The 23881-nt window shown below is 44.5% G+C and overlaps 1 protein-coding gene across 1 annotated transcript; it reads left to right on the top strand.

Moving 5' to 3' along the window:
• The first annotated feature begins 1084 nt into the window (after positions 1–1084).
• On the top strand, positions 1085–23881 carry ARL6IP5 (ARF like GTPase 6 interacting protein 5). Its single transcript, XM_080677007.1, has 3 exons — positions 1085–1739; positions 17206–17423; positions 19775–23881. Exons 1-3 carry the CDS (start codon positions 1564–1566, stop codon positions 19945–19947), a joined length of 567 nt encoding a protein of 188 aa, XP_080533133.1. The 5' UTR covers positions 1085–1563; the 3' UTR covers positions 19948–23881.

Below are 23881 nucleotides of genomic sequence, written 5' to 3'. Positions count from 1 at the left end.
AATAACAGCACCATTTGCATGTTTAGAGACTGTTATCCTTACACACTAGCATCTTAGAATTTTCCCTACCACACCATGAAGTTAACTAAAATACTTTCCCTCATGCATTTGAGATAAAAGGAGGTTTACTATATCAACCAGCCCCTTAACTGGGGGGTCGAGGGGGTGGAGGGTGAAGGGGAAAACCCTTTGGAAGAAGCTGTAGCAGGGAATGTACAACTAAATTGTTTGGGCTGGGATACAAAACTATCATCTATTAAAGTGATGGGGGAAGGGCATGTAATAAGAATAGGACCACAGGTGTTTATGATTATTCACCTTACTACTTATAGATAAGAGGTTTTCTTACAGACCCTGGGAATCTGGAGGACATTCTGCAAGGGGGAAATCAGGGCTTTAAAAAGATAAGCGACACCTCTAAGCCCGGTGAGTCCATGACTCACAAAAGAAAATAAATTTTGAGAACAAAGGAAAAACAGCAAAAGCTTTGCCTCAGGAATGCTGACCATTCTCTGGTCCTGGAACGGGCTGAGCTGGGTTTTAACATCATAGAGAATTAGTAGGAGAGGTTAGAGCAGAATTTCCAGGATGACCTGCTGCTCTCCCATACTGCCAGCATTATCGAAATAAACACTCATACATGATTCAACCCTGTCTCTGCTTAATTTGGCTCAAGTAGTGACAGGTGGCCTTGGATCGGTTATGTCCGGCATCAGAAGCACTGTGCTTCCTTAGTAAAAGTTGTCCCCAAATATTAGGATAAAACTAAGAAAGGTCTTTTTGAGAGGAATCCCTCAAAAAAATTAGTCCCTCAGTTTCTTCATGTAAATACTGAGTGCAGAACAATAGTTCACTGCAACCATTGTTTGCTGTCAAAGACAAACAGCGTGCCCAGATCAGGCTGGAGTTACCAGAGTGCTCACTTGATCAGAATTGCACAGTCGTGAAATAGTTTTGCCCGGAGAGAATAGACATGGAGAACAAAGAAGAGAAGTGAACAAATCAACCTTTCTGTTCTACACAGTCTTCCCGATTTTGCCAATCTGATTTCACTCATAGTGACTCGTTAGAAAACACGATCATCACATTCAGATGTGCAGAAATTAGTAAGGACTTAGTTTCCAAAGCCAGCTCATCCTCCAGTAACACTACAGTTGCTTCCATTCCGTTTCACTTAGGCTGGCGTCTGAACAGCTGCAAAAACTTCCCCCAAAGGCCTGAACGCATTCCTCAACACGCCAAAGGGGTGTTTAAAGGAGGCTGTGTTTGGACTTCCAGGGAAGTTGCTGTCACCTCGCCGCAGCCGGGATTTCCGCTGGTTCCTTTCGGTCATTTCATCTCTATCTGAACTCTGCCCCTTGCTCTGCCGCAGGATCCCAGTTTTCCTGTGACCGACCACGCAGAGCCACCAGGAAGTGAAGAGAGGAAAAAACGCCCTCCCGCCTCCGATTCTCCCGGTTCTGCTGCCGCCAACCGCCGAGTCACCGCTTAGCACTCAGCTGGCGTTTGCCGTCGCCGCCGCCTCCGGATTCCAGAGGCGGAGAGCCCCGGCCCAGAGCAGACATGGACGTGAACCTCGCCCCGCTCCGAGCCTGGGACGACTTCTTCCCGGGCTCCGACCGCTTCGCCCGGCCGGACTTCAGGGACATTTCCAAATGGAACAACCGCGTGGTGAGCAACCTGCTCTACTACCAGACCAACTACCTGGTGGTGGCTGCCATGATGATTTCAGTGGTGGGGTAAGTGGGGTCCGCTCGGGACACTGACGGGGCAGCTCGCGGGGGCCGGGCGGGGCCAGGCAGGGGCTGGGGCGAGCGGAAACGCTGCCAGCCTCGGGCAAGAGCAAGGACTTCTCTGCCGGGCTCCGATTAGGATCTTGCTGGGGTGATAGTGTAGTGCCCCCGTCTTTTAAGAACAAAAGGGAGGAAAGTGGTGTAAGCCTGATCTGGGCTGGACCCGGCCCGGCCCGTGGGTGGCAGGTGTAGGAAGGGCATTGAGGGGGCGACGCGCCGTCAACGTGTCTGCCACGCCTGCGCCTGCGCTCTGCTCCAAAAGCTGAACTTGGGGCGCGGGGTGCGGGTGGGGCTTGGGGGTTGCTCCCTGGGGTCGCATCGCCCAGCGCGGGGTGACGGCCGACCTCCCTGCCTCCAGGAATGGGGTTCTTTCGTTGGGGTCCGGGCGTGGTCCCCTTCTCGGTCTCCACTGCCAGCCTGTGGTCTGTATGGAGGCCTTTCCAACACCCGAGCCTAGAAGTGCCCCGTGTCACATACAGTTTCATACGTGCACACGCCGGCGCAGCTAGAACCCTCCTTTTCGCCGGGTCGCCCTGGAAGGGGCGTTTCTCCCCTCCGCAGGCTGCGTGGTGGCGTGCGGGCTCCGCAGACCCTGTGCTCTTCCGCGGACTAGAAGGAGCCACCCGCCGCGAAGCAGAGCCTGGCTTTCAGTGGACACAGAGGGAAGAGCAAGCCGGCCTGGGGAAGGGGAAGTCCAGACTCGGGTGTGGGAAGGGCGCCGGGGCGGTTTCTTCAGCCGGTTTGCTGTTCTTTGACTTACTCATTGGGACACTCCTCTGTGCCACGCTCAGAGCAAGCGAGATCGGTAGAGGGAATGCTGGCCCCAGGGCAGGGCGTCGTGTCGAAGCTGTGGAACCAAACAGCACAGAGGAGAACCCACAATCTCTGGGTGTGGTTCAGAACAGTCACCCCGACGCAGAAGCGAACGCTCGTTTGTGGGTTCGGTAGACAATGACCTGGGGTCCTCACGTGTTGCCTAAGGAACTGCACTCTCTGAGAATGGCTTGGTGTGTGGAGGGCAGGCTCCCAGCCAAGGCTGAGTCAGAGTGGCAGCCACGTTAAAATTAGTTGGGGTAGAGCAGGCCTGAGGCAGCTGCCCCGGTCTTGATGCTTGAGGCCTAGAACACTAAAAATGCTTTAAAAAACAAAATAGTAAGTAGGATTGTATCTGTTGTTTTGATTTCTTTTTTGTTTCTTTTTGTAAAAGAAGCTAGCGAGGCATTTTATCTGGTGATCTAGTTATGGGTTTTTGTTGTTTGTTTGCTTTGAGATAACCTCACAAACTTAGATATAGGGCAAGGCTTGACATAGACCAAGCAAATGTAACTACCCCCCTCCCAAAACAAAAACAAAAATAAAAAAACAAACCATTGCTTTTCAAAGAGATGCACTGCCCAGGCCAGACACGCCAGGCAGCCCGGCTGGAATTCCTTTTTACTGGGAGGCAGATCTTTCCTTGACTAAAGGTAGCTCCCTCCTTGTGGTGTCTGAGCTCACTAACTCTGACAGTTTGAGGGTTTGCCTTTCTCATTCGCTTTTCAAATGGGAGATGTTGGTTGGCAGTGAAATTTTTGAAGATAAAAAATAGCCATGTTTATTTTTTATTATTCTTATTTTTTAAAACCTAGAAAATATATAACTGTAAGCTGTTTTGAAAACTAAAAAATGTGAGATTTCCTTTGTAGCCCAGTAAAAACTTACTGTATGATCTTCAGCTGTTTTCTGTATGTCTATAAACATACACAGCCTATAGTTTTTTCCCCACAAATTGCCCTTTTCTTTCTTTATAATCTATAATAATAAAAGCGTAATATGCTAATTAGACCAGATGTCCTTCCTGACGAAGCTGGGGCTGCAAGGGAAACCCAGGTCCCAGGTACCTGCTGGCAGCCAGAGGGAAGCCAGTGCTGGCAGTGGGGGGGGGGGGGGGGGGGGGGGGCGGCGCGGGAGGAAGGCCTACTCTTGCACGAATTTCGTGCATCGGGCCTCTAGTCTATAATAAAGTAATTTACCTGCATTCCCTCATACAACCGAATGAGATGTGATATTACTGTTACTGTACTATTAAACTTGAGGCTCCAAGAGCTTAAATGACTTGCTCAATGTCTAGGCCCAAAGTTGTACTCTTAGCTACTGTGCCATCTTCCTGTTAGTCATGAGGTTTAGAATTATAGTGTCTTAAAGCTAGAAGAAACCAAATTATCTTCAGGGTCAGGGAGCTAGGTTGATTCTGGAACATTTCTCCTACAGAGAACTCTCTTGATGAAGTCCGTAGTTGGGCGGGGCCAGAGCAGTGCTGGAGGCTGTGATCTGGATCCTCTGCTGGCACCTGATAGTTCTTGATATCCGGGGAGAGTTGTGTGAAATGTGGCCTGTCTGCTCCCTGGGGAACGGACTCTTCCCAGGGTGTCCTGCCAGGTTCCATCCCCTGCTGGGAGGAAGGGCTTCCAGGGCATGGGGGAGGGTTCTAGTCTCAGCTCTGAATGCTCTTGTGCTGAAACCCACTTGAATGAGGATAGAGAGGGCCTGCTCTTCAATTTTGCAGGGAGCGGGTGGGTAGACTAAGAGGATATCATCTAGCTCCAAAAACACTGGAAAGGATTGCCTATACCAAGGTAAAGTGAAGAGGGATTAGGGACTGATCAGACAGGGCCTGGTAACCATGTTTACAAATTTGGTCTTCCTAAAAGCATGGTTTACCAGCCACATGACTTCGACTCACCAGGTCTCCTATGCCTCTCACGTTAACTCTAAGTCTCTTAACTTATAGCCCTTGTTGAAGACAGTTGTCAGACCTTCTGAGTCTTCACGTAGTAGAAGGTAGTGGGTGAGAGTTTAGGCACCAGAGCCAGATTAAGTACATTTTGAATCCCAACTGCCAGTCGGTAGCCATGTGACCCTGGGCAGGTCACTTGAACCACCCTGTGCCTCAGCATCCTCCTTTGTGAAGTGAGGCTAATTGTAGACCTGCCTCACAGGCCGCCTATGAGGATTACCTGAGTTAATATAGGCAAGTCTAGAACAGTGGCTCTGAGTTTTTGGTCCACAAATGTTACTTCTTTTGTTTTGTTTTATTTTATTTTGTTTTGTTTTGTTTTTCCTAATCCTCACTTGAGGATATTTTTCCACTGATTTTTAGAGAGAGTGGAAGGGAGGGGGAGAGACAGAGAGAGAGAAACATCGGTGTGAGAGAGACACATCGATTGGTTGCCTCACATATGCACCAAGCCAGGTCTTGGAATCAGGCCTGCAACCAAGGTATATGATCTTGACTGGAATGGAACCTGGGACCCTTCAGTCCACAGGCTGACTCTCTATTCACTGAGCCAAACTGGCTAGGGCTACAAATATTACTTCTTAATTTTTATCATTGTTGGTGTTATCATAGAGATTACTGAGAAATATAGACAGCATCTTTATCCCAGCAGCTCTCTCCTTCCAAACTCTAGTCCCCATCTTACTCACCTCCTCCTGCTTCTCCTACAAGACTCAACTTTGGTACCATTCTGTGAAGAAATATTATGTTTTGTCCCTCACTCCCTGTGTGAGTTGGGTCCCTCACCTTTGCCTGTATCTTTCCTGGCTTTTATTTTTTTAAAAAAATATATTTTATTGATTTTTTACAGAAAGGAAGGGAGAGGGATAGAGAGTTAGAAACATCGATGAGAGAGGAACATCGATCAGCTGCCTCCTGCACACCTCCTACTGGGGATGTGCCAGCAACCAAGGTACATGCCCTTGACCGGAATCGAACCCGGGACCCTTGAGTCCACAGGCTGATGCTCTATCCACTGAGCCAAACTGGCTAGGGCTCTTTCCTGGCTTTTAAGTTGCCTCCACTCTTGGACTGTGGACTTCTCGAGGCCAGAGACTATGGGTTTTATTTGTGACTATTATTTTTTTCTTGTTATTGTAGTTGTCTTTACTTTTATTCTCTGTATCTCTGAGACCTACTATATAGCGGATGCTTAGTTGGTGAGTGCACGGAGAAAATAATGAACATAAGGCCTCAACATGATCACCGGGTCACTTTTAACCTCCTTAATGGAACAAATTATCATGAAACACATGGCAGCATGCCAGTTCATAACAACAACATGCCCTAAAGTGATCCTAACTGGCTCATTGTTGACAACACTTGCTACATATTGGTTAGGACTACTATCATGTAAAAACTCAATTTTAAAAAACGTTATAATTCAGACTAATTCATGCTGCCCTTGTCGTCTGTTGATGAACTACTCTCCTGCATGGTTTCTGAGTCTCGGCACTGTTGGATTTGGCTCGCGTGGCTCTCTGTTGTGGGGCTGTCCTATGTGTCGTAGGGTGCTGAGCAGCATCCTGCTCTTGACTCACTGGCTGTCAGTAGCACCCTCCGCTTAGGCTGTGACATTCAGGTCTGTCTCCAGACATTGCCCATGTCCCCTGGGGACCAACACCGCCCCCCCCCCCCCCCCCCCCCCCGCCGACTGAGAACCTCAACTGCACTGCCAAGAAAATGGTGATGATTCTTCAACATCATCACTAAAGGCAAGTGGCTTTATAACAAGTTACAAAATGAGTTCTTGGCAATTACAGAGGGAAGCATTGTGACTCAGCTCCTGACTTTTCAAATATAAGAGTGGAGTGTATTTGAAGCTTTACATAGCTTTGATCATTTTCCTTAATTTATTAAATTGTTATGCTATAGTTCTCCATCTGCCTAGAAGACTCTACTAGTTCCGCAATCTTGTTCTTTTTATTTATTTTTTAACAGAATGCTGGCATCTGCTTTTATTAGCTTTCTGATTAAAAGTTTACTTTCTCTTGCGGTCTACTGTTATAAAATAGGAACTAAATGACTTAAAACAAAGCTCATCAAGGCCTCGCAAATGCCAACACTGAAATGTTAGGTGTTTATCCTAGTAAATCCTAGGTCAGTGGTCGGCAAACTGTGGCTTGCGAGCCACATGCGGCTCGCGAGCCGCGGTTTGCCACTCTGTTGACTAATGAGTTTGCCGACCACTGGGATAGGGGCTTAATCACAAGGAACAACAACAGCCTGTAATTATTGGAATCAAGAGTCTAGGTCAGTGGTCGACAGACTCATTAGTCAACAGAGCGGCAAACCATGGCTCACGAGCCGCATGTGGCTCACCAGCCGCAGTTTGCCGACCACTGTCCTAGGTTACAGGCATATTTAAAATTCTCACAACTTGTTTGTTCTTTAGGCAGAAGTATTAGATGAAAACTTTAGTGGTTTTGTCAAAATTGCAGCTTGTGTTTCTTATAGAACTTTGCTTCCCTTGAAGACTTGAGTTTCCTTTTGAGATTCAGGCGTCACTTCAGAAGAGACTGAATGACTTAAAGGAAAAACCTGAACCACGAGCTGGGCAAAGTGTGTGTTGCTGAAAATGGTTGTGTTCCTTTAAATCCAGAAAGGAAAGATGTCTAAGATGAAGAGGACATGGTTTATCTTCTCCATCCTTGTCAGGAGACAGCTCGGCACTAGATATCCTTTGAGCACACACACAGCGATAGAAGCCTATGCCTCTATTTTTAAAATGAAAAGCGAAGGCAACATCTAATAGCACTTGCAGTGTAAGTACTAAGCATGTGAGCCATTCTGGTTGTGAACAGGAATGTCTATGTGCTTAATAGAATGTCAAAAGTTTGGAGCCGGAGAACTCTACCATGGAACCACATCTTTCACTCTGGGACCTTGTGAGAAACGCAGAATCTCAGGCCCCAGACCTAATGGGGCGGAATCTGCATTCTAACAAGACTCTCAGATGACTCACAGACACATGAAAATTTAAGAAGGATAAGTCTGGTCTGGTTCAAAAGAAACATTGAGAAAATTTAAATAACTATACCTATATGCCCAGGTGTCACCTTCAGAGATTCTCAATATATACTTCTTGACTGGATCCAAGCAACCATAGTCTTATCTGAACTCCCCAAGTTATTCTGGTATACACCACCAAGTTGAAGTTGAGAGCTACTGACCCCCTCCCACGCCCCAGCATTCACAAATATAAACACTTGAGGTCACGTGGCTAATCAGAACCAAAGCTGCCAATAGCATCTGCTTTTATTAATATAAAGTGAAATGCTTTTCCCATTTAATCATATTGCAGATATCCTAAAGCTCCTGATTAACCAATTCCTCCTGAATAGTTACTTGATTTTCACAACATCTGTATTTTTGCAAGTCTTTTTTTTTTTTAAAGGTTTTTATTGATTTTTAAAGACAGGGAAGAAGAGGGAGAGAACAACATTGATCAGCTGCCTCCTGCATGCCCTCTACTGGGGATCGAGCCCGCAACCTGGCATGTGCCCTGACTGGGAATCAAACCTGCAACCTCTTGGGGCATGGGACCATGCTCAACCACTGAGCTATGCAGGCCAAGACTATTTGCAAGTCTTATTCTCACAAATTCCACCCTGCTAGCAGAACCATATTGTGTGGTGTATCAGAGGATCAACCACACACAGAGTTTCAAACACATAAGTGCCTCCACTGCACCTCCAATTAGAAAGGCACATTTATGCTCAATTGTGTACATTCATGCATTCCCGTTATGAAAGCACAATGCAGCTGATAAATGAAAAAGCCCATTATTTTCATAGAAAGCATGTCATCACCCTGTGGCCTGTTACCAGGGTGAAAACTAGAGTTACCCCTTCATGCCTTCAGTTGCTTGAAATGTAAAGGACTTTTTGGAGGGTTGGTAATTCAATTTAAAATGCTATAATCTTTTTAGAATGAGTGTGGTCCCATAAAATGATCTAGGACTATGGCTACCAGCATCTGGTATTAAGAAATGGTTTGGTTATTTGTACCTTTCAATGCCACAGGAATGGAAAATCAAGTTTCCAGTTAGTGGAGGAAGAAAGCAATAAGAGAGCCTTGGGATGCTTAGGATAGGAAGTATTAAAACTTCGTATATGAAATTTGCATATGAAATTTATTGCAGCCTGTTCATGCTAACCCATAGTGGAAACGTTTTTGAAGAATCAGCTTCAACACCAATTGTATGATATTACTCTTATTTATGTGGCTTCATTTGTTTACTCCACAAAGTGTATGAAGCCTTACCAAATGCTCAGATACTCTGCCAGGAGATACCCTGGAGAATGAAACAGTTGTGCTTCCTGCCTTTGCTGTATTTAGAATCTAGAGAGGCAACTGGACAATACTGAACACGTACGAATTCATCACCATACAAGTACAGGCAAAGCAAGCATTCAGAAACACATACCTATGTAAACATACATCGCTTTCAGTCTGCCTTATTTTATTTCCTCTGTACATTATGATTCTAAATTCCCAAATTCTCAGAATTTGAAAATGGGAGAGGCATTTAGTATGTGGACAGGCGAAAGGGTTATTAAATTTTATTCATCCTTCCCCTTCTGTTCAGTTCAAGAAATATTTTACTCTCTGGCCTGTGTGGTTCAGTGGTTGAGCCTTGACCTATGAACCAGGAGGTTACTGTTCAATTCCTGGTTAGGGCACCTGCCTCGGTTGTGGGCTTGATCCCCAGTAGGAGGCGTGCAGGAGGCAGCCGATCAATTATTCTCTCTCATCATTGATGTTTCTATCTCTCTCTCCCTCTTTGAAATCAATAAAAAAAAATATTTATAAACAAAAAAGAGATCTTTTACTAAGCACTTATTTTGTTCCAGACACCATGTGAGCCCTGACGATATTGCAGAATGCAAGTCCACACAGCCCTCCTGAGTCCTCCCAGAATTCCTCTTCCTGTCCTCGCTCACAGAGCCCTCATGCTGGTAAGGCAGAGCCCGGCATGCTGGCCTGTCTTCCCCAGTGCATTATGTGTTTCTTCTGATCACAGGACTTTAAGAAGTCTATACACACTCAATACAATTTTGACCTCAAATAATTTGCAAAATGTGTCATAAGGATTGTCTTTTTCTAAATCATCTTCTGACACTATGTAACCTTGTTCTTCTTGACATCTCTCCACACACTTTTTTTTTTTTTTTTTTTATGTCCCCTGCCACTGTCAGCAGGGTTGGTAGTTTCTATCCATTTACTTCCGTAAGGATTAACAGTGGTTCTGGGTAAGTGTGCAAAATAAGTGAGCATGTGTTGGATTTTTTAGAGGGCAAAAGCTCTCAACTTATTAGAGGATGAGATCTTTGTACAGGAAATCCAATTCTAAAAGATAAACTTGACCTATCCATTTAACACCAAATGGAGTAGCACTGTTGGAAATTTCTTATTATGCTGCTTTTGAACAGATGAATTCTGCTCTTGATCACTCAGCTTCAGAATATTTACCCATAACATCCTCCCCTGTCTCCTGCAGTGAGGGTGGCTTTTTGTTTCAGGGAGCACTTTCATGCACATGATCTTAAACAAAACCTGCAGGTGCTTCTCCATTCTGTAGGCATTGACCACAGGTTTCCCGGCCCTCCTCTGTCCCCGGAGTATAGGTGGCGGGCCGGGCCAGAAGTCAGAAAGCCCATCTGAGGTGGAAAACGGGGGCTCTGGTTCTCCTACTCCTACTTCATGTCCTCACGCAGCTGCCCCTCGTCTCGGAGGAGCAGAAGGGAAAGCAGCCGTGGGCGTTCGTGGACGACCAATAGGCAGGAAACGCTCACCCGAAGGGAATTTATGTGTCACTGGGCTCTTTAGCATTTGGCCAACCCTGTTCTCGCTCCCACTCTGTAAGAACTTGCCGTGTGACAATTTAATTTATTCTACTAAAAGCATTCAGAAAAAAGTTTATAAACGAATATCTTCCCACTTCAGTTCTAAAGCGTTATTTGTTGTGAGAGTGAACATTGGTTCCTTATTGTTGAAGGCACATACGTGAGGCTTCCTTATACTATTCTCTCTACCTCTGTGTTTGTTAGAAATTTGCCGTAATAAAAAGTTCCTAAAGGGTTTGTTGCAGTCTAATCCGAGCCTTGTAACTGACAGTTATTGGAAGCTCCCTGCGGAGGGGAGTAGAAGATAGTGACTTCTAACACTGATCCAACCTGCTATATGTTAGAAATAAAACAAGCAATTCGCTGGATAAGTGCAAACACAAACAGACAAACAAACAAAAAAACATGGCGGTTCATCAGGTGTCTCACTGTGAATACGCTTAGCCTGCCAGTGGCTGCCAGGTACCAGGGGTGCAACACATTTCAATACACAGCGAGTGTGCAGTGAGCACCACGGGTCTTCCCAAGTCACTGGTGGGAACATCTCACGGGCAGGTTACTGTGACCAAAGAGACAGGCTCCCGTCTTGTCTTAACTGCTCTGGCCATTGGGCCCAGGAAAGACTGCTCCCATTACTCAAACCGGCTTGTGTATTTACATTTATACTTTACAGTGGAAATAGTTCTTGCCAGGACGGAAGCCCGTGTTAAACCAACATTGCCCTGGCCAGTGTGGCTCAGCTGGTTGGAGCATCGTCCGGTAAACCGAAAGGTTTCAGGTTCAGTGCCCTGTCGGGGCTCGTACCGGAGGAGGCAGGGGATCGATGTTTCTCTGTCACATCGAGTTTCTTTCTCTCTCTCTCCCAAAAAAATCAATAAGCATATCCTCAGGTGAAGATTGAAAAAGAAAACACTTCTGCCTGGCCCCACTTCTTAAAGAAAAGAAAGAAAGAAACGCACGTCACCACAGAAGGCTATGGGGGTTATGGGCGCTATCAGAGCCAGAGGGGCCTATCTAGACAGGTCGGGGGCTAGACCTCCTCTGGCCCCACCTGCACGAGTGACAGCGCTTCCAAACCTCGCTGATCAGACCCTCATTATTGCTTACATTTGCATGGGAGTTTGGGTGATTTTTCTTACTTTTGCTTTTTTATTTGTTTTTTCATCACAGCTCAGTGAAGGCACAAAGACAGGGACTGTTTCTCCAGTAACAGAGTCCAATGCGAACAACAGTGATTTCTCCAAGATAAAACGTCAATTCATCTGTGGCCATAGAAAGTGGCTGGGCTTGTTTCAATATCATGAAAGTATGCTAGATTCTTACTTAGCTTTTTTCTTTCTTTCCGCAAATATTTATTGAATACTTGCTCTGTGTTAGGTGCTGGGGAGAAAATGTCACGGTGCCTGTCCTTATGGAGCCCGATCTGCAGTGGGAGACAAAGTACTCATCCAATACTCACGCAGATTAAGCACCTGCCAGGTGCCAGTGCTGGGAAGAAGAGCAGATGGTGCTCTGACCTGGTCAGAGGGACTGAGAAAAAGTGGATTGAGCTGAGATGTGAGGGTGGGAGGGAGTCAGGTGGAGAACAGCTGTGCAAGGCGCAAGGCCAGCGCACGGTGAGCTCGTGAGCTCCGGAAATAGTTAGCAGCCCCAGCAGGTAGGGTGCAGAAGCAGGAGGAGGTGGTCTGTGAAAGCGGGTGCCAGAGCGACTGTGGCCTTGGGCTCCCTCCTGCTGTATGAAGAGCACTCTAACCTGCGGCTGGCAGATGCAGCCTCAGCCGAACGTAGGCTCGGCCAGTACAGTGTGGCTGGATTTCAGGCTCCTCTTCCTCCTCCAGCCGAGGTCTCCTGTTGGGGATACAACTACATAACGGTGTCGGTGTCAGCGGCCGGAGGCAGGCAGGCCGGACTCTGCAGCCCTGGTAGATGTGGGAAGAGTTCTGTTCTTATTTTGAAAGCAATGAGAAGCAAGAAAATGGAGGGGTGGCTTCATATTTGCCATGATCCCTCTGGCTGTTGAGGGACTGTGAAAACACATTAGCAATTTAGAGAAGTTCTCTGTGAGTATTGTTCCCCCTTTCTTGGTGAGTCAGGCTTCCTCAGGAACCAAACCGAAAAGATAGCTTTTTGGGTTAGAACCGTGGTCGGCAAACTGTGGCTCACGAGTTTGCAGCTCTGTTGACTAATGAGTTTGCCAACCACTGACCTAGACTCTCGATTCCAATAATTACAGGCTGTTGTTGTTCCTTGTGATTAAACCCCTAGCCCAGTGGTCGGCAAACTCATTAGTCAACAGAGCGGCAAACCACGGCTCGTGAGCCACATGTGGCTCGCGAGCCGCAGTTTGCCAACCACTGGGTTAGAACATGGTGATTCATTATAAAAGCTGCTTTTACTGCTTAGGAAATATTTAGCTGCCTCTTTGGTTCTTGGCGTTGCAGCCTGAACGAAGTGACTAAATATGCCCATAAATTGATCTGAGGGTCTCCGTTTCAGTAACTTGTGTTGCCGACTCTGCAACGGGTGGTCTTGAGACAAATTGATTAATTTGTCTCTTCCTTAGCTTGCTTTTATTTTATGTAGAATGAGGTGAGTTTTCAAGGTCCCCCAGCTCTCAAATTCTGCGATTGGCCAAGATTTTCCCCTTCAGCAGCTGTGCTGGCACTATGGCTACAGTTAGCAGAATCACATTGCGTGTTTAAGGCATGTGTCCACACCTAGTAATAGCTGCCTTCCTTCAGAGGGAATGAGAATGCTAGGGACTTCCCAGAATGATCCTGAGTTGCTTATCCCAACTAGAAGAATGGGGTTTCTTAGGATGTTGGGCTGGGGGAGAGATTTCTGAGGCTGGTTAGCAACACAGAATGGCTTACTTATATTGTGAGTTGCTGTTACAGTTACATCAACTGACACCTTTTTTCTCCCCTGTAACCCTTTGAATATATTTCTTCACTTCTCTGGGCCTCAGCTTATTCATCTGTGTAATGGGACTGAAATGATTCCTCTTTGAAGATTTTGTTCTGCTTTTGATTTGTGAAACTATGTACTATTTCCGCCAAGGACAGAAAATCCATGTTCTCTCCCTTCCTCTCTGCTGCTCTCCCTCTCTCCTTCCCTTGCTCTCCCTCTGGCTGTTGTGTGCACTTACTTGCTCTACTGGAAGTGGTGTGCATTTCACCATTTCTTATAAGGGAATTGCCTGTAATCTAAATAAAGCAGGAAGTCATTTCTGCTCTGAGTAATTTTGTTCATTTTTTCCAGCTTAGAAACTTGGTTACTTTCTAATTATAGATTGTGGCTGGGCATGTTGTAAACTCAAATCAGTTTTGTCTGTTTGCTCTGTTCCTTCCCATTGAACATGAGCAATGGGAACAGGTGAAGAGCAAATCTGGAATTGCTGGAGTCAGGCCTGGATTGTTCATTGTTCTTTTGTCCTTGGCTTTATTTATTTATTTATTTATTTATTATTTTTATTTTTTTATTGTTTAAAGTATTACATATATTAGTACATATATCTCCTTTTTTTTCCCCCTTGACCTTCCCCCAGCCTCCCCTACCCCCTGTCGCATGCCCTCATCCCACCCCCCGCCAGTGTCTTGTGTCCATTGGTGTGCTTATATGCATGCATACATATGTCCTTGGCTTTATTTAGACATTCAACCGCGATATCTACTTCACTTGTCCAGAGGTAAATAAAAAAAAGCTCGGCATGCATTTTACGTGCTTGCTTCATGAATTATTCTAATAGGTATTCTAGAAAGAACTGAGTAGGAGACCTTTGACACTTCGCTGCCAACCAGTCATCAATTTACATTTCATGCAAAGGACTTCCTGAAACTTGAACCTTCCACTCTAGTTCTTTGCGTTAATGTTGGTCTTTTCTTTTTTTTTTCTTTTTATTATTTTTTTTATTTTTTTAATTAAGGTATTATATGTGTACATATCTTACCATTGCCCCCCCACCCCACTCCCATACATGCCCTCACCCCCCAATGTTTTGCATCCGTTGGTTACTCTTATATGCATGCATATAAGTCCTTCAGTTGATCTCTTATTTCCCCCACCTCTCCCTAATCTTACCGCTGTAATTTGACAGTCTGTTTGGTCTTTTCTTTACAGCTCAGAAACATTTGGGTGAGTTCTAGGTCCACATCAAGGCCACGTAAAAGGGTTTGTTTCTTTCAGATACCTTTTCTCACTTTCATTTGTTCATTTTTAAATATCAATTTTTTAAAAAAATATTTAAGTAATACTTGGCTATTGAGAAAAACATGAGAATAGATATAAGCAAGTGGAAATAAACTACCCATGATCCTACTACCCAGTGTAACTACTATAGTCTTTAGTGTAATTTCTCTCAGATTCCTTTTGGTGTTAGGATGAGATCTATTGACCCGTGAGCGTCTCTGGTCCTCTCCACGGAGTCTCCCCGCCACCTGCTAAAGATGATTTTGCTTTTGCTCTGTCCAATTCTTTTCTTCCTGAGGCCTATAAGGAAATGTGTGTCTTTCTTAGACCAGTTACCAGGTTAAGTTAGGAGGTAGGGTAAAACCACATAAAATTTTAAAAAGAAAAGAAATGAAAAGTACAGAGAGACTGGTTAGATCCAGGTAAAACTAGAGAAGAGGACAGACAGACTAGCATGTGGGCTAGATGCGGGGGAAGCTTGGGGGCAGGAGCCAAGGTTGGAGTGAGAGAAGGGACGCCTCACTGTGCATAGGAGTGGAAATTCATGCTGCACTGGCTGTGCCACGCCTGGGTGTGGAGCTGGGAACAGCTGCTTTTATATTTTTGTATTTTCTTTTTTTATATGTTTATATTATTTCTGATCACAAAATAATATACTAATTGTAATAATTTCTGCTTCTGAGCTGTATAACAAATACGATAAATCTACCTAACAGAGAGACTGTGTTCCGGTTGATTTTACCCATGCAATATATTATTAATATCTTCCATATTATTAATTATACTTCAACTTTTAAAAAACTCTTGTATATACTACCATCTAGTACATTTTGGTCCCTATAGGTTATTTCTAAAAGTTTTTAATCATAAATACCACTCACATTACAACTCAATCCTTGCATTTTTATTTCCTTAGACTCTATTCTAGGGAGGGATTTAAGTATTTGCAAGAGTTTTGAATGAAATGAACAATTTATTATTGTAGGGTTTAATTTTAAGCTAGGTACCATTGTTTAATTCCATGCCTTTTAATAGAATACCTTTTTAAAGCATTTTGACATTGATTATATCCTTGATTTCACCCATTAAGGTATGCAATTTGTTCACTCCTATTTGAAACTATTTAAAATAGCTTTTGTGTTTTAAGAGGTAGAATCAGAGCTAAAGTTGAAAGGGATTTTTAAAAAAGTTTCTTAGTTATCCTACATATGAATCCCAGCATGAATATGAAGCCTCCTCTGTTTCAGAGGGAGGAAGCTGTTGGCCTCCACCTGTCATTATCCTGTCTTCCCCGGTCCTCCACAGTCCCTCATGGTGTCATCCAGAGCATGATGAAAACACACTGACCCTCTGTGTCCTTCCCAAGTAAAATGCTCATTAGCCTCTTGGGAGGGTAAAAATGCTAGTAACTTGTGTACTTGCTGACCACACTGTCTTGTTAAGGGTTTTGTATGCACGGTGGGTTGGGGTGGAGGTGGGGTGCAGCGCCCCGTCATTTTTACTTGGTCTAAATTTCCTCTGCACAGTGCGTTCTCCATTATCAACAATAGTGTAACCTCTGACTCAGGGGCCAGTGAATCTGCGAGCTCTGTATTTGGAAATTCCAGTTGGTAACCCATCTCCCAATGAGGCTCTGGTCCCTTTTAAAGAACTCAGTGGACTCTCTATGCCAGGAATCATAAACTCAAATGCCTCCATGGCTGGGCTGGTCATGTAAGAGGACAATGCAGGCCAATTATTAGGTAAACTATGAGTAATGCCAGCTCACTGGGGCCTCTGTGTCAGAGATGCCGGAGGTAGTGATGGAGACTGGGGCACGAGAGAGATATTTGTTCTATCTGAGCAGGAAGGCAACTCCAGCCCTTGTTGACATGTGGGAAAGTGGACCTGGTCTTGTTAGATTTTCATGTTTCCACGAGAAGCAAGAAATCACAAGTTTTATGGACTTTTTAAACTCTTTGGGACTTGAGTAAAAGTTTTTTTTAATGCACTGTACATTTCAAACACAAATTTGACAGCAGACTAGATTTGGCCCATGAAGGCTATTGTGTGACCTCTCTGCCAGCAGTCGCCAACCTTTCGGACCTCACGGATCACAGTGGTCTGCGGACCACCAGTTGGCAACCACTGCTCTATGCTACATTCGCCTATCATGACCATTTCTATAAGGATTTAAGTAAGCCCTCAGAAAATATGATTTCATGTACTAGCGTTCAAAGAATGAACGCTAAACACAGCCCCTCCAAACAAGGGGGTCTCCTAAATTTGACAAGTCTTAACACCGTGGGCCTCTAATGAGATGAACTGATGAGTCTGGTGGGAGTCAAACTGCCTAGGTGTGACTCTTACCTCCACCATTTTCTTACCTCTGCACCTAAGTTTCTTCTTTCGAGAAATGACTGAGTGGTATCTACTCTTTCCGGTTCTAAGGATTAAATGAAGCAATTTAGATAAAATGCTTAGTAAATGTTACCCACTTGTTTGGACCCCTCCTGTCCTCATCTTCCTCTTCTTGCTGCTGCCACTACTGACCCAGCCTCCCTTTTTTCTCATATTCCAGGTTCCTGAGCCCCTTCAACATGATCCTTGGGGGAATTGTAGTGGTGCTAGTGTTCACAGGATTTGTGTGGGCCGCCCACAACAAAGACGTCCTCCGCCGCATGAAGAAGCAATACCCCACGACCTTTGTCATGGTGGTCATGGTGGCGAGCTACTTCCTCATATCCATGTTCGGGGGTGTCATGGTCTTTGTGTTCGGCATCACTTTCCCTTTGTTGTGTAAGTAAGCCAGAATTAACTTTTCTTACATCATAAAAAATGTGGGAGTGATTGTTCAGTGGGAATTACATAACCTGTTTCTTTTTTAAATTTAAATTGTTTATTGTTGAAAGTATTACATCATAACCTCTTTCTTATATATGTTGGCATGTCTGCAAAATTATCAGAATGTTCTGAAATAGCAGATCCAGGCCTGTAGTACATTAATTCTACAAATATGTACTGGGTACCTGCTCAGTGCCAGCCCTCTTCTGGGGACACAACGTAAACAAAAGAAATACACCTCCCCAGCCATGGCCAGCCAGGGGCCCAGCCGCACTGGGCTGCAGATCCGTCTGAGAGTGGGTCTGCGGTCAGTCTTCACGTACCACTCATAGTCCTCACTCCGGAGCGAATGCATGTCATTGGGAAGCAACTACTTACTCTGTGCTGCTCAGGAGATCACGAGGCAGCACTTGGAGCTGCCCGCGGGAAATTTCTCTTTGAGTGTACTTTCTCAATTAAAATTTTCTCTGGTGAGAGGGGAAAAAAGAAGATCATGATTGGTGTCAAAAGTTTTATAAGCCTATAGAAATAATTGGCCCAGAGATCGATACCAAGTCCTCCGGTTCTAGTGAGGAGTAGATAGTTTGTAAGTTTTACATGCTTTTTTTTTTTTTTTTTTTTTTTTGAACTGAGATTCCAGGCACAAGAAGCCTAAAATAGAGAATATATCAAATTCAGTCTCACTGGCAGAAATCTGATTAAAATTCTAGTGTATTAAGTGACAGGAACATCCCTTTAACTTTTAATAGCATTTCACATGTGCGTTATTCCATTAAGTAAAATCAATTGGTGTTGTGTTAGAGTAAGAATATTTATAGATGAATCCCACACAATATTTGACAAAATACTTAAACCAGCAAATTCGGACTTTTTGAAATATTCTTCAAACTGTCCTTATGTGCTAGAGCAGTGGTCGGCAAATTGCGGCTCTGTTGACTAATGAGTTTGCCGACCACTGACCTAGACTCTCGATTCCAATAATTACAGGTTGTTGTTGTTCCTTGTGATTAAGCCCCTATCCCAGTGGTCGGCAAACTCATTAGTCAACAGAGCAGCAAAGCGCGGCTCGCGAGCCGCAGTTTGCCGACCACTGTAGAGGCTTGGTCAGTATTTCAATGATTCTGCTTAGGCACACAGCTTGTTAAGTTGAGCACCTTTTCACCTCAGGGCCTGAGACAGGCAGTGTAATGAGGGGTATCATAGGTAGGGAGTCAAAGGTTTTGATTTCTATTCCTAGACCTGCTGGAAACCAGCCATGTGATTTGGACCAGGTATACTATATGGGCCGTAGTTCACACATTCTATAAACTATGGAAAATTACACAAGATAAGTGATTCCCAAACTTTGATGATTGTGAGGATCACCCAGGATTCTTATATAAATAAAAATATAAAATTTCTAACCATATTTTTTTAAAAATATTTTTATTGATTTCAGAGAGGAAGGAAGAGGGAGAGAGAGAGAGAGAAACATCAATGATGAGAGAGAATCACTGATCAGCTGCCTCCTGCATGCTCCACACTGGGAATTGAGCCTACAACCCAGGCATGTGCCCTGACCTCCTGGTTCATAGGTTGACGCTCAACCACTAAGCCATGCTGGTCGGGCAAATCTGTTTCTTAATAAACAAACTTTGGTAATTCTCAACGATGAAGCAAATTTGGGGAACATGAGTCACATTAAATCTGTAAAGCTGTCAGCTCAGGTGGTTGGGCATCATGCACTAAAAGGTTCTGTGCTTTATCCCGTTGCGGCGTGCAGGAGGCAGCCCGTCAATGTTACGCTCTCACATGGATGTTTCTCTCTTCTTCCTTCCTCTCTAAAAATCAATAAGCTATTTTTAAAAATCAACAGAATTGTTAGTTTTTGTCTATAAATCTATATCCAACACTTCAGAAAGCTGCCTGTTGGCTGGGCTTCACCGCACGTCCCTGGTTTTCTCAGAGCTGAGCTCGAGTTCCTCTGTGGACACCCTGTGCGAGGCAGACTCAGCTGTGGCCGGAGCATGTTGGTGGCTTTGAATGTTGGCATTGCAGTAGCAGCTGGAAGGTGGCGGCATCCGTGCAGGTGGGAAGAGTGTGGCTACTGGGCCTCATCCTTCCTGCTGAAGGCAATCCCTTTCTTCTCATGAAAATAAAGCGTCCTATAAGGCCTCTGTGCAGTCCGAGTGGCATGTGAGGGTTTGGATCAGTTAGAGAACTGGGTGGACTCCAGCTAAGGAAGGCGGGGACTGAGGGGAGGAGAGGGTGTGCTGTGGATGGGAGGGAGGCAGCTCACCGTGTCTCCGTGTCTCCCCTCTCCACAGTGATGTTCATCCATGCCTCGCTCAGACTTCGGAACCTCAAGAACAAGCTGGAGAATAAGATGGAGGGAATCGGCCTGAAGAGGACGCCCATGGGCATCGTGCTGGACGCCCTGGAGCAGCAGGAGGAAAGCCTGGGCAAGCTCACTGACTATCTCAGCAAAGTGAAGGAGTGAACCTGCGGCCTGGCCAGGGCTGCTGCAGAGCGCCAGGTGCAGTTGCTCGTCCAGACCCACTTTCTGTTTGTATCTTTGAGATGAGGGGGACATACCACCCAACAATCGATGGCCGCATGCATCTGTAGGCCAAACTGTTAACACCTCTGATGTTACAGAGAGAAGGCCCAGGAACCGAAAGAAACCCCCTCCCAGTCTGTCTGAACTTTCAACTATGTTTATGAAAACTGATAGAAAAGGGAGCACACTTATGTCTTAGGGAAATAAAAGAAAATATAGGAATTGATTGTACAGCCACAGGAAAAAAAGTAACCGTAGAGTTCAAGGCAATGAGTAATGGAAAGACTGTTCATGTAGATAATGTCATGCATAAGCCTGTTCAGTCCCCCAGCATCCTCCAAATGTATTCCCCAGGATTATATGTGGGCTATAAATTAGTTTAGTGTTTATTGTTTTAAAATAAAAAATGATCTCTATCACTTTGCCTCCTGTTTGACATGCAGAGGAAACTGGACAAACCAGTTGTTTATATTTTGTTTACAAATATAAAGATAGCTGTTTAGGAGAATATTTTGTCGAATTTTTCTAATTTTTGAAATGCTAGTCATGTGTTTTTACTAGCAGGTATTTGCTGCAAATTGAATGTCATCTTCCTTAAGGCACTCACAGCTGTGTACCCTGTCTTCTTCTTTAAAAAGTAATAAACAAGTCATGTTTATATCCCACATTTTTTGTTGTTATAATAACAGAAAGGTGTCTAAGATAACGTTTCCTATATTTTTTCATTTTCAGCTTTAAAAGGAATGTGTGTTTTAATTTCTTAGGGGCACAGCAATTAATAGTTGGTTGTCTGAAATCGGAAAAGCATCTTTAGATGATCAAGGAAAAGACTTTAAAATGGGAATGAAAGTGGGAGTGATCGCCAGCATTGGCAGTTCATAGAAACTTTAAGCAGCAATTGTTACAACCATGTGTTTTTATAAACAGACACTGAATTAAGATAGCATGTGTTCATATATTCTGTTACTTTCTTCTTCTCCTTTCCCATGTGTTGTGTTTAGAAATAGATTATACAAAGTGATTTCATAGGTGAATAGGACACATTTAGTTTTCCCTCCTGCTGAATCGGGAAGACAGTGGAGCAGCACTCCGTGAGGGGGCGCTGTGTGTCCCAGAATAAGAGGCCAAAGCACGCTGCTCCTGACTTCCCTTGCATTTTAACTTCTCAGCCAGCCTGCAGCCTTCATCTCTAGCACAGTGACAGCATCACAACTTCACAGACATGGTTTAGGAATTGTACCCTGACCTGAATATGAAGAATAAAATGTTTCAAAGGTTTGTTTGTGAGACTTTATTTAATGCACATCTCTGTTAAATGTCTAAGAAACTTGGTGACAACTTCGTTTTATAAATGATATACTACACAGTAAACACTCATATTGCATTTCAAATATTGTTTAATAAAACCTTAGTACTTTATGATAAATTTCCAGTCTGAATAAAATTGAATTCCAATGGGATCCTTTTAAAATTTTTAAATAATATTTTCATTTTTCAATTAAAGTTTACATTATATTATTTCAGGTGTACACCCCAGTGATTAGACATTACATAACTTATTAAGTGATCATCCTGATATATCTCATACCCATCTTATACCATACATAGTTATTATAATATTATTGCTGTATTCCCTATGCTGTACTTCACATCCCTATGGCATTCTGTAACTACCAATTTATACTTTTTCATCCCTTCACCTTTTTTACCCATCCCCAAACCCTCTCATCTAGCAACCGTCAAAATGTTCTCTGTATCTATGAGTCTGTTTCTGTTCTGCTTGTTCATTTATCTTGTTTTTCAGATTCAATTGTTGGTAGATATGTATTTATTGTCATTTTATTGTTCATATTTTTAAAGATTCTTTGTAACTCTTCGCATTTTAATTATGATGTGTCTAGGTGTGGCCTCTTTGATTGGAACTCTCCGTGCTTCCTGGATTTGTATATCTATTTCCTTCACCAGTTTAGGAAAGTTTCCTGTCATTATGTTTTTAAATAGTTTTTCAGTTTCTTGCTCACTCTCTTCTCCTCTGGCACCCCCATGATATGAAAGTTGGTTCGCTTGAAGTTGTCCCAGAGTCTCCTTATAGTATCCTCATTTTGGGGGAGATTCTTTTTCCTATTTGCTGTTCTGATTGGATATTTTTTGCTTCCTCATATTCCAAATCACTGATTTGATTCTTGGTTTCATCAACTCCCTATAAATTACTCTTCATTTCAGTTAGTGTATCCTTTATTTCTGACTCGTTCTTTTTTATGGTTCCATATCCTTTTCTATGCTGTTGAAGTTCTCACTCAGTTCACTGAGCATCTTTATAAGCAGTGTTTTGAACTCTGCATCTAGTGGATTGCTTGTCTCCATCTTGTTTAGTTCTTTTTTGGAGTTTTGTTCTGTCCTTTCATTTGGTGGTTCTTTGTCTCCTCATTTGGCAGCCTCCCTAGTTTGCTTCTATGTATTAGGCAGAGCTGCTCCGTTTCCCTGGCTTGGTAGACTGGCCTAATGTAGTAGGTGTCCTGTAGGGCCCAGTGGCAGGGCCTCCCTGTTCATCTGAGCTGGGCACTCCAGGTGTGTGCCCCAACCCCTGTGTGGGCTGTGTATACCCTCCTGTTGTAGTTAAGCCTTGATTGCTGTTGGCATGTCAATAGCAGGGATTTAGCCGCAGGCCAATCAGTTGCAAGGACTGTCTTCGAGCACTGGCTGTGAGCACTGTGGAGGATCAGCAATGCAGGGGCCCACCCCAAGGAGCAGGACCTACTTCATCTGGGCTCTGGTGATTGCTGAGTCTGGGTGGTGCTTTGATGTGGTCTGAAGCTGTTAACCAGGTGCCATGGCTTTGGGGCCTCCTGGGAGGTGCAGGCCAAGTTCAGTCATTGCCTGTGTTCTGCCTGGGGCCTCCTAGCATGAACTACAAAGCGATCTGCAGATGGCTGCTACTTGTGCTGGCCTTGGAGGTGCCCAGGAGAGGCCAAGCTGTGAACCAAGGCTGGCTGCTGCTAATGCTTGGCCTGGAGCCACTTAGTGAGAGGTACTCTGAGGCCAGATGTTTCTTGTTTGAGAGATTTTAGGAAAGTCTGAGGCATGAGCCAAGACAGTCTATTTGTATGGAAAAGCCACTGGAAACAGCTTGGGTGGGCCCACAAGTTGGCTGGGGCTGGGTACTGGGGAATCAACAGGGTGAGGCAAACAGTGTGAGCCAGGTTGATGGAGTCTCAGATATGGCAGCTGCCCACCAGCTCTGTGGAGAAAGGGCTCATCAAAGGAACAATGGCCTCTGCTTGCACTTTTGTGAGAAAGCCACCCTTCCAGCCCTGGCCCTGAAGCCAGAGAATTCAGTTCCTCCCTGTCTGTACCTGGGTACCCATCAAGCTGCTGCCCCAGTGCTGGAGCTCAGAATGAGTGAGTCTGAGTAATTCTGTGTGTGGGCCCTTTAAGAGGAACATCTGGGACTCCAGCAACCCTCTGTCTCCCTCAGCCACAATCCCTGCTGGTTTTTACAGCCAGTAGTTATGGGGACTTTTCTTCCTGCCATTGGAACCCTGGGCCGGGGAGTCTGGTATGGGACTTTTGCAGCTGAGATACCCCTCCCGATTTTTATCTGCCACATGTGGACATGGGCCCAGTCTAGTCCATGTCTCCATCTCTCCTACCAGTCTCGATGTGGCTTCTTCTATATATCCTTACTTGTAGGACTTCCATTCAGCTCGATTTCAGGTGGTTCTGAATGATGGTTGTTCTATAGTTTAGTTGTAATTTTGATGTCCCAATGAGGTCCTTTTTAAAACCTGACATGGGTTTATACATATTTTAGTCACTTCCATTTTCTACATGATGTTTTCTACTAAACACAATAAACTTGGAGAAAGTGACCAGT

The sequence above is a fragment of the Plecotus auritus genome (genome assembly GCF_963455305.1).
Source record: "Plecotus auritus genome assembly, chromosome: 6".
Lineage (NCBI taxonomy): Eukaryota > Metazoa > Chordata > Mammalia > Chiroptera > Vespertilionidae > Plecotus > Plecotus auritus.
The sequence above is the reverse complement of the archived record's forward strand: the minus strand, read 5'-3'. Positions and strand labels throughout refer to the sequence as shown.

Coding starts and splice junctions, on each gene's coding strand:
- ARL6IP5 (XM_080677007.1), top strand. CDS start 1,564: ATGGACGTGAACCTCGCCCCGCTCCGAGCCTGGGACGACTTCTTCCCG. Junction 1,740..17,205: donor ATGATGATTTCAGTGGTGGG/GTAAGTGGGGTC, acceptor CTCATATTCCAG/GTTCCTGAGCCCCTTCAACA. Junction 17,424..19,774: donor CATCACTTTCCCTTTGTTGT/GTAAGTAAGCCA, acceptor CCCTCTCCACAG/TGATGTTCATCCATGCCTCG.